Below are 18,136 nucleotides of genomic sequence, written 5' to 3' on the forward strand. Positions count from 1 at the left end.
TTTGAAGGTTTTGAAACTTGTATAAATGTCGTAAATTCGACGTTTTAAATAATGAATGAAGTATAAATGCAATAAGTATTGTATAAATTATAAATAGAATGTGAGGGTCTTACAACTCTATTTGCCATTAACTTAGCTAGCCCACCTTAACAAATATAGCGCTAAAGGAGTAGCACGCCGCCCGTCCGGGTATTGTTAAGTTATTATACATAACGGTCTCGTTCACCTTAGTGGCGAGGGATGCACATTATTCTTGTGGACACTCGGGTTTGACTTATAGTTATGCATGCTAGTTCAACCTTGTATATAAATTGCCATGTTGGATTTGAGAAGTCTTTTATAATTATGACACGTATTTAAACTTGTGTACTCGCCAATGCTTTTGTGTTGAACTATACTTTTAAACATGTTGCAGGTTGATGATGGTGATAATGAGGAAATCTAGTAGGGATGACTTTAGAAACTCATAATGAAATGCTAGATTTGTTATCTTATTTTGATTAAACTTGTTGTATTTTGAATTTCACGTACTTGACAATTTATGGTATGAAATGAAATCGTTTTGAATTAATTATTGTCGCAAGTAGTGTTATGTGTGATGAGCAATTTATTTCGTCTCTCTCCGATGTTTCCGCCATCGGTTGGGGTGTGACACCGTTCCCGCTTCCTTAGCTCCATCCAACATACAAGATAGATTTTCCATAACAATAAAAATAAAAGGGGGAGAGCGGGTCACCTTGACGCATTCCTTTATGGAATTGAAATTCAAAGGTTCAAGCCCCGTTAACTAAAACAGAAGATCTGGCCGAGGCTAACACCCCTTAAACCCACGAGCACCACTGCCTTGGAAAACCCATTTGTTCCGGTGTTTTAATTACGCACTTCCAACTCACATTATCATAAACCTTTTCGAAATCGATCTTGAGAATAAAGGTTTGCTTTTTATTCCTTTTACTCCACATGACTAACTTATTAACCACCAAAGGCCCATCCAAATAAATTTCCCTTTCATAAACGCTGATTGATTGTCCGAAATAACATCGCCCAAAACGCTCTTAAGCCAATTCGCTAGAACCTTCGATATCACTTTACTGATAATGCCCACAAGATTAACCTGTCGATAATATAAACAAATGTGAATAATATAAACATCTGGGCCAAATAAAATACTCACATTTAACAAAAACTAGTTTTTTACGTTGCAGGTTGCAGCGAAACCAAGCAAATGATAATATAAAACAAACGTTATTTGAAAATAAAGCATGTTGTTTAGAAAGTCAAACCATTACAGCAGTTTAGTTTATCATCGTACCTTTTTGTAATACCAAATAAATACTTTATTTTGAATACAACTTCTCTTTTTAACAAAACTTATAACGGAATGTGGAGAGAAAAAATCAAGCACAACTACGTATTTAAGTTTTTAGAAAAACGTTATAAACATAAATTATTAAAGAAGTATCAAAGTAATTGATAAATTAATATATATTCTAAAAAAAGAATTATTAAAAAATGGTAAAGGAAATATATAATTTAAAAAAATAAAAATATGTTATTAAAAGTAAATATAATAATAAACTATTGTAATATATTATTATAAAAACAAAGTTACTATTCATCGTCATTTATTAATAATATATATAAATATATAATAAAACTTATAACGGAATGTCGAGAGAAAAAATCAAGCACATCTACGTATTTAAGTTTTTAGAAAAACGTTATAAACATAAATTATTAAAAAAGGTAAAGAAAATATATGATTTTAAAAAAGGAAAAATTATTAAAAGTAAATATAATAATAAAATATAATAATATATTAAATAAAAAATAAAAAAACTATATATTATTATAAATATAAAGTTACTATTCATCGTCCTTCGTTAATATATATATATATATATATATAGGGGATGGTTCAAATGAAAACCACTTTTATTGTGAAAACTCGAAAACTAACTAAAAAAGCCTAAAAAACCTAAAAAACATACAAATTTTTTTTTCAATTTTTTTTAGAAAAATCGCTACTTTTTATATATGGAAAAAAAATTTCAAAAAAAAAAAAACAAAAAAAAAATTTTTTTGGTTGTACTGCACATGTGCACTAATACGGAAAGCCTAAACCACTTAACCCACCCCCCACCGACACCCCCCAAAAACCTAAACCCCCCACCCCCCCCCCCCCAAAAAAAAAACCTAAATTCACCCTCCCACCAAAAGCCTAACCCCCCCCCCCCCCACCCTCCCGAAAACCTAAAACTAAACCCTAAACATAAACCCGAAAAAAACCTAACCCCCCACCCCCACCCCCCAAAAACCTAAACCCCCCTCCCCCCACACCCAAAAACCTAATCCTAAACCTCCAAAAAAACTAACCCTAAAAGCTAAACTAGAATCAAAAAACTAATTTTAAGCATGTAATGCACATTGTAGTACATGTTATATTGCACATGTGCACTACTATAATAATAGTATTGAAAACAAGACGACACCATAAATCTTTTTTTATGTCATAAAAAATACGCTCGAATATACTTGAATGAAAGATAAGAAAATTTGTGATCTTATGGTGCCATTTTTGTTTTAAAATGATAACGTATGGAGAAATGGAAAATGTTTGAAAAGTTAAATATTTTTTGTTCCAATTTTACCCCTCCTTCATTAAAAGTCTTCCCTCCCTCCTTTTTAGTGGGTTTTAGTTAGTTTTCTAGTTTTCACAATAACTAGTGGTTTTCATTTGAACCTTCCCCTATATATATATATATATATATATATATATATATATATATATATATATATATATATATATATATATATATATATATATATATATATATAAATATATATATAAAATGAAAACCACTTTTATTGTGAAAACTCGAAAACTAACAAAAAAAGCCTAAAAAACACACAAAATTTTTTTTTTTCAATTTTTTTATAAAAATCGCTGGTTTTTATATATAGAAAAAACTTTTTTTCAAAAAAAAAAAAAATTGTAGTACACATGTGTAGTACTACAACATGTGTAGTACTACACATGTGCACTACACAAAATTTTTTTTTTTTGAATTTTTTTTATATAAAAAAACCTGCGAAATTTGGTTTGTAAAAAAAAAAAAAGTTTGTGTGTTTTTTTTTTAATTAGTTTTCGAGTTTTCACAATAACTAGTGGTTTTCATTTGAACCTTCCCCTATATATATATATATATATATATATATATATATATATATATATATATATATATATATATATATATATAGGGGATGGTTCAAATGAAAACCACTTTTATTGTGAAAATTCGAAAACTAATTAAAAAAAGCCTAAAAAACACACAAAAATTTTTTTTCAATTTTTTTATAAAAATCGATGGTTTTCATATATATAAAAAAAACTTTTTTTCAAAAAAAAAAATTTGTGTAGTGCACATGTGTAATACATACACATGTGTAGTATTACACATGTGCACTACACAAAAAAAAAAATTTTTTTTTGAAAATTTTTTTGTATATAAAAAAACCTGCGAATTTTGTTTTGCAAAAAAAAAAAAAAAAAAAAATTTTGTATGTTTTTTTGGCTTTTTTTTTAATTAGTTTTCGAGTTTTCACAATAAAAAGTGGTTTTCATTTGAACCTTCCCCTATATATATATATATACATATATATATATATATTATATATATATATATATATATATATATATATATATATATATATGTATATATATATATATAGGGAGGGGCTCATGCGAAAACTCCATTTATTGCGAGAACCACGAGAACCAATGTGAACACAACCTAAAATAGCTAAAAAACCTAACCCCCACCCCCCCCCATAAAAAAAACCTAACCCCCCCCCCCAAAAAAAAAAAAAAAACCTAACCCCCCTCCCCCCACTAAGCTAAAATGCTAAAAACTAAACCCCAAAAAAACCTAAAAAAATCTAAAAAAAATCTAAAAAAATAAAAAAAAATCTCATTTTTTTTTAATATTTTTTATGTTCAAATCGCTACTTTTAGTGACCAAAAAAAATTTTTAATTTTTTTTGGCTTCGAAAAGTAGCGATTTTTATATAAAAAATATTTAAAAAAAAATTTTGTGTGATTTTTAGCTATTTTTAGGCATTTTTTGTTGTGTTCACATTGGTTCTCGCGGATCTCGCGGTTCTCGCAATAAGAGGTGGTTCTCGCATGATCTTCTCCCTATATATATATATATATATATATATATATATAGTGAAAGTGTAAAATACAATATCCTTTAACGTACAATACGAACGATATAGTGAAACCGCATGTTTTAAAAAAGCATGTCGGAAATCGCATGTTGGTTTTTTTGATGAAATCACATTTTTTTTTGTCGCAATTTCGCATGTTGGTAAATATGATGAAATCGCATGTTGGTATATAAAGCAATTTCGCATGTTGGTTTTTCAGCATAAATCGCATGTTTAAAATTGAATTCGCACCAGATCGGACGGCTGAGATGAGCGCGTACATATTGTACGATAAGAGATATTGTACGTTAACCTAACCCTATATGTATATATATATATATATATATATATATTAGAAAAAGTGTAACATACAATAGGGCTTATCGTACGATACGTACGCGATCATCTCAGCCGTACGATCTGGTGCGAATTCAATCTTCGCATGTTATAAAAGGGCAAATGAAATCGCATGGCTTGAAAATGCAATGAAATCGCATGTTTTGAAATCCCATGCAAATGAAATCACATATGAAAAAATGGCTAGCATGGGGGAATGTGAAAAATGGCATGGGATGTGTAGATGGACAAAATCAATGGCTTGCATGAAATCGCATGTTTTGAAATCTCATGCAAATGAAATCGCATGTGAAAAAATGGCTAGCATGGGGTAATGTGAAAAATGGCATGGGGTGTGTAGAATTGCATGTGGAAGATTGAATATCGCATGTGAAAAAAAAATACGGGGTAATGTGAAAAATGGCATGGGGTGTGTAGAATCGCATGTGGAAGATTGAATATCGCATGTGAAAAAATATGGGGTAATATGAAAAATGGCATGGGATGTGTAGAATCGCATGTGGAAGATTGAATTCGCACCAGATCGTACGGCTGGGATGATCGTGTACGTATCGTACGATAAGCCCTATTGTACGTTAACTGACCCCTCTCTCTCTCTCTCTATATATCTATACTACTTTAATAAGCATATAGGAAGGGCAATAATGGTCATTTACCATTGTACAAGCTTTTCAAGCGCATTGTACAAACATTTAAGCACAAATGTTTTGAAAGTACCTTTTCAACACAAGCAGAACTCTCTATTGGGCGGGATATCTAATTTGTGGGCGGGATTTCAAAAATCAAAACTTCATATCTCCACCCCTAAAACTATCCTCTCATCTCTCATTTCACACAACCCCGCTTCGAATCTAGAGAGAGAAAGAGACGCATCTCCATCGCTTCGCTCTTGCTTGTTTATTTGCCTTGCCCTCTGATTATGATGACTGTGGCGGTTCTGATGAATCGATAGAGATGAAGATGGTGAGGTTGTGGTAGCAGGTAAGTGATTATGATTATCTGACCTTGGTGGTGTTTTCCATACTATACAGAAAACCCTAGCTGTCGCCTCCGGCGATGGCGGCTAGGGTTACTCCGATGAAGCTCCGGTAAGTACTTCTTCACTTGCATGTTTCATTGGTTGTTAGATCGGTCCGTGTAATGACTATCCTGACCATTTGTTACAGAAATTTTAGAGTGAGACGGATAGGTTTCAATTGGTGATCTCCGGTTGGATATTCTTCAAGACAGAGCATTTGTCTCTACTGCATGACGCTTAATGGCGAGACATATGAGAGCCCTAAGTACTACACGACGCTCCAGCAGGCGGAACATTTAGCGGCTGAGGTGGCTCTGGATGCACTCGCGAATCGTGGTCTGTCGAATACATTGGCTACTCGGATATTGGTGAGATTTTCATGGTTTCTAGGGTTTTTATGTCTAAATATGTGGAAGCTGGTGTTTTAACTTTTGATTTGGTTAAGTATTTCGTGTAAGGTAGTGTGTTGCTAAATTAAGTGATTTTTTAATGTAATTAGTGAATGTATAGTGTTTTCTTGATCTGTAAGTTTAATATCTAGAAAGTGGTGTTTTAGTTTTTGATTTGTTAATTAATGCTTTTGCTTAAGGTAGTGTTTGTTGCTAAAATCAATTGATATTTTAGTTTAATAAATACATAGGAAGATAACAGAAATGAAGAGAAGGAATTGTTATAAAATAATTTAAATTTGTAAACTTCATATGGAGATTCTAATTCAGATGGAAAATTCTCAAATATTAGTTTAGGACTTACTATTTGTCGGTCTAACTTGGCCTGACCCTGTCAGTCTAACCTGGCCTAAACCATTTTAAGTTGGCTGGCCTGATCCGTTTTAAGTCGATGCATCATTTGACATGAACACTACAAAAAAAGATCATTTTCACCAACCATTGGGCTTGGTTTAGCAACCATAGGGGTGGATTTTGCTACGAAATGAAGGATTTAAGGAAACTTGGTATTAATTGAAGATTTAAAAGTTAAATGCTTTACTAATTTTAGATGCTACACGTTTATTGATCTGGGGATTTTATCTATATTTGAAATTGTTATCTAAGTTTATAAAAAGGTTTAGTTCTCTTTAAAAGGTTTCATTTTGGTGTTGTCTTATATTTCATTGAGTTTTTTGCCATACAAAGGGATCGGCTGGCTCATGAGTCAAAACCATGAGTTAAAGTGTTGTTTGCAAGCTATGGAACAGATGTCCAACTTTGAGATGGTAGCGGTAATTTTCTTTCTGTTATTTATCTTCTATTTAGTCCATAATGATGCTCCTAGGCTTTTTAATGAGTGATTGTTTGACTATTTTATTGTTTCTTACACCAGGTACAAGCATGGCAAAGGTTTGGAAGGTCTAATCAGTGTACAGTGCAACATGGGAAAGATATATGGGATGGATTAAGCAAAGTGGAGCTTCCTGTGGGCTGCAGTCCTCCCTTAAGAATGTTTGGTCTTTTTATTCACAGAGGGTATTTGTTTCAACTCATGCCCTTTTTGTTGGTGTCTTTGTATTATACTTTTATATGTATCTTTACTTTTGTTACCATAGGAAGTTGGCTTGTTTTAATATATTGCTTGCTATTAAAAAATGATGTTGTGTTGGGAACTAACATCTGCAAGACTGCAATTGATCATGACATTTTAACTTGACAGTGACAAATTTGCGTTTCCTTGAATCACCAGCTGTAGTTGGTTTATTCATATTCAAACACTTCATCAGATTTGTACATTGTTGGTGATGCAAAAGCTGGTAAAAGCCCCACAATTTTGGCAAAAGGTTCACCTTTTCTATTAGGCTGCATAGAGTTTTGTTCTTTAAGTTTAAAGTTTGTTCATTTATACTTGTTTTTTATGTAGTGGAACACTGTTTGTATTTCTTGTCAATTTTTTCGAGAGATATCCTAAATATAAGCAAAAAGATTTTTACATTGCTGGAGAAAATTACCCAGGTACCCATACCGAAACTCATCTCATTGGAACAAAAGATTCCTTTACTATTGGTTAAGAGGCAAGCCTTTAATGTGATATGTATGCGTGTGTATGTAATATAAGTTTCATTGTTTTCTTTTTTCATTTTTTGGCTTTCATTTTCTTTTTGTCAGGGTCACTACCACATGCCTGAGACCAGATGGCTCTTTCTTTCTTCCTGAGGCACAAATTTTCAGCACAGTAAGGATTTATGAGTCATTGTAATTATAAGAATGATGTTTTTATGTTGAATGTTATTATGTCAAGGTAACTAAGGATTAGGATGGGAAATTGTGTTAACCAAGAATTTGATTCGACCAGTTGCCCCGAGTTCTTTCGTGTATACTTTACATAGGGATGTGAATTTCCGACACGACCCGAAAACACGACACGAACCTAACACGAAATTCGCGGGTTTAGGTTTAGTCTAAATGGGTTCGGGTCAGTTTCAGGTTGAGCCCGTGAACCTGTTTAGCTAAACGGGTCGGGTTTGGATCAACCCAGTCGGGTTGATGGGTTGACCCGTTTAACCCATTTATATTATATTTTATTTCTTTACAAAATGTTTTATGTCTTAAATTAATTTGAGTGTGTATTTTATGCATAATTATAACTTAACAAGAGAGATTGACATAAAATTTTATAATTAAAACGCAATTGTGTCATATGCATTTGTGTTTTTTAAGTAAAGTTTTAATTCTAATATATTATATTGTGAAAAAAATTAAAAGTTTGAAAATTCGGGTTGAACGGGTCGTGTTCGGGTCAACCCGCTAATATTCGGGTCGTGTTCGAGTTCATATGTATGACAAGATTTTTGGGTTCGGGTCAGGTTTGGGTTTGTATAAAATTTTCGGGTTCGGGTCGGGTTGGACCCGCCAACTCGACCCGTTTAACACCCTAATTTTACATAAAAAGCTGAGAAAATTGTTAGGTCAATTTTATTTTCATGCCGGTCAGAACTGGTTGATTTGGTGAAAAAGGGTTAAAATTGTATTTTGTGACGTGGAATGATGGTCTGTCGAGAAGCCTTTCAATAGGGTATCAAATTCACTAAACTTAGCCTTTATATTCTGCTCTCAAAAGATGGTGTGGTGGTGAGATGACTTGTGATGACTGTTGTGAGTAACCTACTCTTTACATGTACCTTTTAGCTTTACTTTTAATATATATGTTCATTCTGCAGTAGTTTAGAATTTGCAAAATGAGCGGGTTGGGTAACGAGTCAAAAATGAATGTGGGTTCCTTTTTTGCTAAAGCTGGCTTGACACGCAAGTAAAGCTCACGATGATCTCAACGACACATGCTGAGGTGGAAAATGAAAATGGTGGTTAGACCGAAGCAATTACAGGCGTGACAAATGGAAAGTTGGCACTTTCAATTCCCCCCTCTACCCCAGCTATGTTGCATAACTCAAAAGGCCTATCCATTAGACTGATAAAGCATTTTCATATGTTTTAAGCACCAAACTTAGCAAAGCGTCATCTGCGTCGTAGTCCTATTTTGGGACCCATATTTCGTAATTGGATTCAACTGCAGATTTCTTTGGTGTCTAAATTTGGCTTGCTTCAGATCCTAATTGCATCTGGTGGGCCTTAAGCTGCTGTCATGCCTTTATGGTTTTTAATGGTCTTTCACTTGGTTGTTAGAAAAACATATTAAGGTAACCATTTTTATCTAGGTTATAAAGAAATACCAAAGTTTCGGTTTTTTTTTCCTGGTGTCATGTCATCACTATGATAGCCTAATGTCAGAATATAAGATTTTGATCCTGGTTAAGTTAGGGCCTAGGGGTACTAACATGTAATCAGCTTGAATTCTGATATTTCAGGTGTTTATGCTGGTCATACATCAAAGCTTATAGTGAAAGCCTCATTTGGTAAAGTTTGGAAGCTAAAGAAGAATGGTGGTAGCATTATTGGTGGAGCAATCAAAGCAATTCAAACAAAAAAAGATCGTAGCAGTTCATAGCTCTCTTATAGATTAAAAACCGCAGGAAAAGGCAAGATTTGGAATGGGAGGAGTGGTGTTCCTTTAATATTTTAGTGTTTAAGTTGTATGATAGCTGATGTAAGAATGGGGTGTAATATTTGTAAGGGGGTTCTGTTCTAGCAGCTTGCTGGAATAAGTGATGTATATAATTTTTTGTGATAAATGGAATTTTTAGCCGTTCAAAAAAAATTAAGTAGTTTTGTTGTTATTTTAAAATGCAATGAGATGCATTGAAATAATAAATTGAGTGGTTTTGTTATTTTAAAAGGCAATGAAATGCATTGTAATCTAGAACTTAAAAAGTTACACTATCTTAGTATTGAACCAATAACATTGTTTTTTGTGTTACTTGTATATTTTTGCTGATTATATCAACTCCTATTTTGTCATAAAAAGTTAATGGGATATAATAAATAGACCCATAATTTGGATTAATATACCAAATTAGTTAATTTGGTAATGATTAACTACTTAAAAATATTAGTTTATTCTAAAGTCAAAAGTAATAATTATGTTTTTTATATTATTTTATTTTATAATATTTTTGTTACTTTTTATTACTTTTTTATATATTGTTATACTATTATATCATTTAACTTTTGCATTTAATATTAATGTAAGGGTATATTGGTAAACTTAGTTGGATTATTAATTTGGTAGTCTTCCTTTTTAATAGCTAACTACATTAAATTTGTAACTTATTTTCAAAAAAAATATATTTTTCAAAAAAAGAAAAAAAAATATAATTTAAAGTGTAGCATAAATTAAGAGGTGTGTAGGATGAATTACGAGCTGTGTAGGATAAATTTCAAAACATGTAGGATAAATTTCAAAACGTGTAGGATAAATTTTGATGTTGTAAGCAAAAATTTAAGTGTGGAGGATGAAAGTGTTTATGACTAATTAATTAGTCAAAGATAATAATAAATGAGTTGAGAGAAAAACTATTTAGTTTTTTACATTTGTACCCTTTGTTCTTTTTCTTCCTAATTTCAATTTCTTCTCAAATGAATCTTCCCCTATATATATATATATATATATATATATATATATATATATATATTGAACTTTCGTTTTGCTCCCTGTGGTTTGGTCACTTTAATGGTTTTGCCCCAAATATTTAAAAATAGCCAGTTTACTCCCTGATTTATGTAACTTATCATCATTTTGCTCCCCGCCTCTAACTCCATCCAAATTGTCTATTAAAAATAAGGGTATTTTATTAATTTTATATATAAGTATTTAATTAATTATTATTAATTTCAAAAATCCATGCTTATATTGAAAATGAAAATAAAAAAAATAAAAACATAAGTATTATTATTATTAGTAATATACACACACATTACCAAACCATCCCTCTACCCTTCTCCTAGTATCTACCGTAACAGACTATCACCACCGCACCTCCCTTTTCCCCTACCACCACAGCCACCTTTTGGGACAACCACCACAACCGTAACCACCTCCTACAAACACCACCATAGCCATCTCCTACGACAACCACCACAACCATCTCCTACGACCATCGAAACCACCCCCATCCGACCACCCCCGTCATCACCATCCAGCCGCCACCACCTGCCATCACCACCACCTGCTACCGTCACCCGCCTAAGATCTCAGTTCTCAGATCCAAACTTGTTGAAAAAAATATAGTTAAAGTAATAGCTTTTGGAGCCTTTGATGTCGATCACATAGATAAACTCTTTGATGGAAAGGTATCGTGCTCTTTATTTTGGGGCCTTGGTAAGTACCAATCTCCGATAAACTTGTGTCTTCTTCTTGAGCATCCTTGTTTTGCTCAAATCCAAACGGTGAAGAGTTTGTTGTTGGTTTCGGCTTTCTGTTTTATGAAGATGGGATTTGGGGAAAAACGGGTTTCAGATTTATGTTTTGTTTGTTGTGCATCTTCTTCTGGGGATCTTGAAGATGAAGAGACTAATTCACAAATTACCCATCAGTTTGCTTATGATGGTTTGGAATCTGACAGGTGGTGGCGGTTGGGCGGTGTAATGGTGGCAGGTGGTTGGTGAGGCAGTGGCGGTTGGTGGTGAGGGGTGGTGGCAGTGAGGTGGTGGGTGATTGTTTATGGTGATGGAGAAGAGAGGGTATGTAGGTAGAGAGAGAAGAGAAAGGAGAGAGAGTGTGTTTGTAGAGAGAGAGTAAAGACTGTATTATATATATATATATATATATATATATATATATTAATACTTTACATTTAAATATAAATTACCAAAATACCCTTACAGTTAACATACAATATGGACGGAGTTAAGTCCGTGGAGTAAACTAGCGATAAAACCGAAACATCAGGAGGAAAATGGCTATTTTTAAAGGTTTGGGGCAAAACCATTAAAGTGACCAAACCACAGGGAGCAAAACGGAAGTTTACTCATATATACATATATATATATATATAATAGAATTTAAACCGAATTAAAAGATCAGGTTAACTAAGTGGACGAACGTGGGATATTATTTTAATAAATTGCTTTTGATTTAAACAATTAAACTAGGTTTAAAGAAGTTCGCCGCATTGCGGCGAATTTATTTTATTATTTAGTCCGTGTTTACATGTGTTTTGAAATCACTACGAGCGTATTGCGAACGGAACTGCTGACAAGAATAAAAAGAAAATGTAGAAAAAAACACTAAAAGATAACCGAAAGAAAACCAACCAAAAAAGTTGTATGGTAATGATGTTGTTCGTATGAAACCCGTGACCAGAGATGAGCAAATTGTTCTGGGTACCGGTACCAAATTTGCCGAACCGAAAGATCTTAAGTACCAATTCGGTACCGACATTTGGCATTCCTGGTACCGGTTCACTACCGTTTTTTACCTTCATATATACCGGTACCATAACCAGTATTTTCGGTATCAGTACCGATTCTGTATCGGTTGGCACCGAGCTCATCCCTACCCCTGAAACTAAAAAAAGAAAAAATTAAAAGTTGAAGAAAATCAACAAAAAAAAGTTATACGATATCGTTGTCGTACGGTAACCGTGATCAGGGATGAGCAAATGGTATCGGATAGCAGCACTGAATTTCCCGAACCAAAAGATTTCCAATATCAATTCGGCACCAACTTTTGGCGTTTTCTGTATTAGTGCCGATTTTTACCTTCATGTATGTACTGATACCGAACAGGATCATACCGGTATTTTCGATAGCAGTACTGGTTCGATACCGGTTGATACCAAGCTTATCCCAACCCCGGATATTAAAAAAAGGATTAAAGTTAAAAAGTAAAGAAAATAACTATTATTATAATATTAAAATAATAAAAGTATTAAAAATGATATATTATTATAATATTAAAATCACTATTCATTTCATTTCGTTTATTAATATACAGTAGTAATAGTAATTGTCATGGGCCTTTGTTTCTTTATGCTTGGTGTCACTAAACTTTGATTTAAAGAACGATGTGAAAGTGTTGTAATAAGAGAAATCTTTTAAAGATATGAGTTGTTTCTTTGCAGGTGTTATGACCATAAAAAATCATACACACCATTGTAATTTTTTTAGTGGCATGGATCTAGCATCAAGGTTTTGGTATTAGTTGAGTTTTGTCTTTAATAATTTAAAACGATGAAGAATGGTGAATTTCTTATATTTATTTTTTAATCGGTTCGGTTATGCCACACACCATAACTAAAATTGATCCGTAATTTTCGGTTAATCGGTTATGACTTGACCGAACTATCGGTTAATTGTTCAGTTCAGTTAATTCAGTTAATGTTCAGCTAATTCGGTTATGTGCCCATCCCTAAAGTATACCTATACTTGTAATAATAAAGTAGACTGCTAGACTTTCTTTGCATGTTTGTGACCTTATAAGTTCTACAACTATTTCGCTGAATGGAATAAAATGTTAGAAACCCGGAATGGGTTGTCGTTCGTAACTGACATCATAATTGAATCTGATATCAGTCGGGACACCGGTCGCAACATACACACATTCCTACTAGTTATTATATAACCTTCATATAAAAATCTGCAATTCAGTGAGATAGGGCCGAAATAGAAACATATTTATTATATTTTCTTTTGTTCTCAAGCATAAATAGAAACTGAATTTGGTATATGTGTGATAACTATTCTTACCAAAACATAGCCTCATATCAACACAATAAAAACAAATTTACATAAAATAAAAGGAAATTAGACAATCTATCTATACTTTCTATAAAAAGAGAAAACCAAGTTACATAAGGAAAGCTGAGGTGGCAGCCATAGAGGCTGTCCAACAAGGCTTTTCTTATGTCATTATCGCATCATAAACCTTAATATATAAAATCACTTTAATTTTCAAAGGTCTGGCCCACATCTATACTTTCAAAGGTCTGTCCGTTATTAAAAATATAAACATATGCCCACATACAAAAGGGCAGCTATTTATACACACTTCAAACCTCTTCCCATAGCTTCTACCCATATTCGAAATTTAAAATCCTGGCTCCAAATTCAAAATTCAAACTACATATGAATCTGGCTCCCTATAAATAACATATATGAATTTGGCTCCACATTCAAATTTAATTTATCTCTCTCACTCAAATGCATAGCTCTCATGATTGAGCCGGTTAATCTTCGATTACAGTTCTTTCTTCGAACATTTGTTGACTCTGTTTACACATAATCCTTTCAATATCATTGTTTCAACATCGTTATTTCATTGAAGCTCTGTTTCACACATCAACGTTTCACCTCAGCTTTTCTTATGTCACTTGGTTTTCTCTTTTTATAGAAAGTATAGATAGATTGTCACAAAATGTAGAATTTCCATATTTTGTCTGTTCATCTCCGATTACAGCTTTTTGTACTTCACATAATTTTCCAACATCATTGTTGCAACGTCTTTGAGGGTATGTTTTTTTCTGTAATTTTGAATCTTAAATTTTCAACAGATCTATTCTAATTTCTCGCTTTATATTTCAGCCTAATCAGAGTTGTTTAAAATTCAAACAATCAGTTGCGGGTTATTTTAGGTTTGTGGATTCTTTTAAACTGTTGATATATGTTGATAATATTTATTTTAAGGTGTTGATATATTTCAGCTTTGTTTTTTTCGAGCGAGCAGTGGGAAATTCTTCTGCACTGTTCTTGAAGTTTGACGTAGTAGAGTGGAGGGCTTCATGAACCAATCCGATGCTGCTCCGGGTTTTCTTGTATTTATTATCACCTATGATGTCGATTTTATATATTAGTTCTTCATTAGGCCAGTTGTGTTCCAACTTTGTTTTTTGAGAGGATAGGTTTTTAAAACACAATTATTGATGTTTTGAATCAGCCTAATCAGCAGCCTTTTATAGTGTTTAAAATGCATCTTTATGAGAAATTAAGAAGTTAATGGTAATTATGATAACCTGTTTTTTTTATTTATTTTTGTTCTTTCGGTTTCTTGATATTTAACTTTTTAGTTTTCCCATGAAAACTTATTTTTGAAAGGCTTTGCATTAAATGGCTGTTGTTTTGAAATATATGAATTTATATGTTTATATTGAATGTACACGTTTTTGCCTCCTAGATTAGTTTAATGGTGCGGTGAAATTAAGTCTGACCTTTGGGCTGTTAGCTATTTCACTATATAATATGATTGTCAGTTCAGCTGTTTTTCATCACGTTTTACTACCATATTATCCTTCTTTTACATCAGACTTGAAGAAATATACAAGTTAAAATGTCATCATACCCTTCTGCAGACTCTGATGATTTAAAGTATCGCTTTATCAAGCAAGTTGAGGATCAAGTATATGTGTCACGGCCCTCGGCCCCGGTTTGACCCGGTCTAGAGCCGCGAGACAGGAAATCCCGTGGTATTTAACTTAGGCGATAGCGGAAGTCTTTTTAATACAGGATCTTTTAATACTAAAACACCCGTTTAATATATTACATAAAGTTTAGGGATAAAATCCCATAATTTACAAAAAGATGATTTCACAGGGAAATCTTTATTTTTCAGAACATGTTTCTTTATTTATTCACATTGAGCCACTTCTCTAAGCTTGCAGTGCTTCACGGCACTTTTCTTGGATCACAACAGATCACCTGAAACATGTTTGAAAAAGGTTTTGTCAGCGGGGAAATACTGAGTGAATCATTCTTTTTATGTAAAAATCATGTTTAGTTATAATTTACAGTACTAAGAGCGATTACAATGTTTCTGATATCAACCAACTACCCACAGTATTTGTCACTCGACTCGTTTCGGTGACTGTGGTCATATCACTGTTTGGTCCGTTCACCCACAAGTGACGTAAATCACTATTAGGTCCGTTCACCTAAAAGTGACGTATCATGATTTATGTACGCCCACCTAAACTGATAAAACACTAGTAATGTGCACAATACCCCACATACCGGCTGTAATTTGGTGATTACAAAGACTTAATCCCTGTAATTAGAACTTTGGAAAATACTTTGGAGTATTGTAAAACAGCTGATAAAAAGAGAATGACTCACATTGCAGATTTAACGAGCAGAGTATAAGCCTACTGATTAGCCTTGATTAACCTAATTTAAATAACAATGCACACACAAACGGGTTAGTAACTAATACAGCAGTTACGACAATTCACGAGATTAAACCCTCACAACGATTTACAAGTGCAATACTTAACAATTCAGCGGATTCACAACGAATAACAGAGCATAGTCCGAATTCGAACAACACTCAAATATTCAAGTCGAAATCACGACGAATAACAAAGTATAAGCTCAATTTGAGCAGCACTCAAACAATCGTTGGATAGTTATAATCGATTGGACGTTGAATCGTAATAGCGATCGAGTTATTACCCTGATTGCGGCAGCGTTTCGAGATTAGTGTGTGTTGTGAACTGTTTCTGCTATAACTTAACGTAGGTTTGGAATTTGATCGTCGAAGTAAAGCAGATTGTCAAGTGCCAGACCCCTCTATATATACTGAAATTATGCACCCCCCGCGTGTCGCGAAGGAATGCACGACATCTGTCGCGTGTCGCGACGGGTAACAAAAGTAGGGTAGGGTGTTTCGTGTCCTAGATAGCCTTGGTGAGTTGTCTGTACGATTAATTTCAGTTTCTACAACGAATTTTGAAGATAAATATAGAATAGGGTTTACCCCCCCCCCTTGAGTTTTAGGGGCCCTGATCCTGATTCCGATTGTTAAGAAAATTTTAGGGTTTATGCAGAATTGCTTGGGTTTCTCAATTAGGGTTTCCTTAATAGATAATTACCTACTAAGTATTAATTTTAGTGAGAGTTGTTACATCCTTCCCACCTTAATAAAAATCTCATCCTCGAGATTTACTGGAATAAATGAGGATATTTGCGTTTTATTTCTGATTCTAGCTCCCAAGTGTACTCTGGTCCTCTCTTTGAATTCCATTTGACTTTGACCAGCACTAGTCGTTTGTGTTTGAGAAACTTGACTTTTCTATCTTCTATCTGCAGTGGTTTCTCTACGAATTTTAACTTTTCATTTACCTCTACATCTTGAAGAGGTAATACCAGGGATTCGTTTGATAAACATTTCTTGAGATTGGATACATGAAATACGTCATGTACTCCAACTAGTTCTTCTGGTAGTTGTAGACGATAAGCAACTGGTCCTATTCGTTGGATTACTGGAAATGGTCCTACATATCTTGGACTCAGCTTTCCTTTCTTACCGAATCGTACTACTCCTTTCCAAGGAGAAACTTTCAAAAGTACCTTGTCTTCGACTTGAAATTCTAGTGGCTTGCGGCGACTGTCTGCATAGCTTTTCTGGCGATCTCGAGCCGTTTTTAGCCTTTCCTTGATCTGTGTTATCTTGTCAGTAGTTTCTTGTACAATCTCAGGACCTGATAATTGACTTTCTCCTATTTCTGCCCAACAAACTGGAGTTCTGCACTTGCGTCCGTACAGTGCTTCGAATGGAGCAGTTTCGATGCTTGAATGATAACTATTGTTATAGGAGAATTCAATTAAGGGTAAGTGGCTATCCCAATTACCACCAAAATCAATTACACATGCTCGAAGCATGTCTTCCAGGGTTTGTATCGTCCTTTCACTTTGTCCGTCTGTTTGTGGATGATATGCCGTACTCAAATTTAGTCGGGTTCCCATGGCTTTCTGGAAACTAGTCCAGAAATGGGAAGTAAAACGACTATCCCTGTCCGATACATTGGAGAGTGGGACTCCATGTAAAGATACTACTTCATCTACGTATAACTTGGCTAGCCTTTCCATGCTAAAAGTTTCCTTCATTGGTAGAAAATGAGCTGATTTGGTTAATCGATCCACGATTACCCAAATCGCATCATTACCTTTTCTAGTTTTGGGTAACTTAGTAACAAAATCCATTGTTATGAGTTCCAATTTCCATACTGGCATTTCCAATTGTTGTAGTAGTCCTGAAGGTTTCTGATGTTTGGCTTTAACTTGTGAACAGGTAAGACATTTAGACACGTATTCAGCTATCTCCTTTTTCATACCTATCCACCAGAAATTATTCCTTAAATCTTGGTACATCTTATTATTTCCTGGGTGCATAGTATACCTAGATTTATGGGCTTCTTTTAAAATTTTATTTCTTAATTCTCCTTGCTTAGGT

At 33.6% G+C, this 18,136-nt stretch overlaps 1 protein-coding gene and 1 long non-coding RNA gene across 3 annotated transcripts; both read left to right on the forward strand.

Annotated features, from left to right (window-relative positions):
• The first annotated feature begins 5,403 nt into the window (after positions 1-5,403).
• LOC110925727 lies at positions 5,404-7,361 on the forward strand. The gene is made up of 3 exons (XR_002584694.2): positions 5,404-5,657; positions 5,736-5,955; positions 7,238-7,361. It is a non-coding gene; the product is annotated as an uncharacterized LOC110925727 (long non-coding RNA).
• LOC110925726 lies at positions 6,655-7,877 on the forward strand. Of its 2 annotated transcripts, XR_002584693.2 has the most exons (3): positions 6,655-6,809; positions 6,911-7,361; positions 7,687-7,877. XR_002584693.2 is itself a non-coding variant. In XM_022169588.2 (2 exons), exons 1-2 carry the CDS (start codon positions 6,738-6,740, stop codon positions 7,232-7,234), a joined length of 396 nt encoding a protein of 131 aa, XP_022025280.1. In that variant the 5' UTR covers positions 6,655-6,737; the 3' UTR covers positions 7,235-7,260. The 2 variants fall into 2 exon arrangements, 1 of the variants encoding a protein (XP_022025280.1); XM_022169588.2 differs by lacking the exon at positions 7,687-7,877 and having other exon boundaries at positions 6,911-7,260.
• Positions 7,878-18,136: the final 10,259 nt, after the last annotated feature.

The sequence above is a fragment of the Helianthus annuus genome, chromosome 17 (assembly GCF_002127325.2).
Source record: "Helianthus annuus cultivar XRQ/B chromosome 17, HanXRQr2.0-SUNRISE, whole genome shotgun sequence".
In the NCBI taxonomy this organism is placed as follows: domain Eukaryota; kingdom Viridiplantae; phylum Streptophyta; class Magnoliopsida; order Asterales; family Asteraceae; genus Helianthus; species Helianthus annuus.

What these genes read in the sequence shown, in the direction of transcription:
- LOC110925726 (XM_022169588.2), top strand. Translation starts at nt 6,738, where the DNA reads ATGAGTCAAAACCATGAGTTAAAGTGTTGTTTGCAAGCTATGGAACAG. An exon ending in CCAACTTTGAGATGGTAGCG is followed by an intron (nt 6,810 to 6,910) that starts GTAATTTTCTTT and finishes TTCTTACACCAG; the next exon opens with GTACAAGCATGGCAAAGGTT.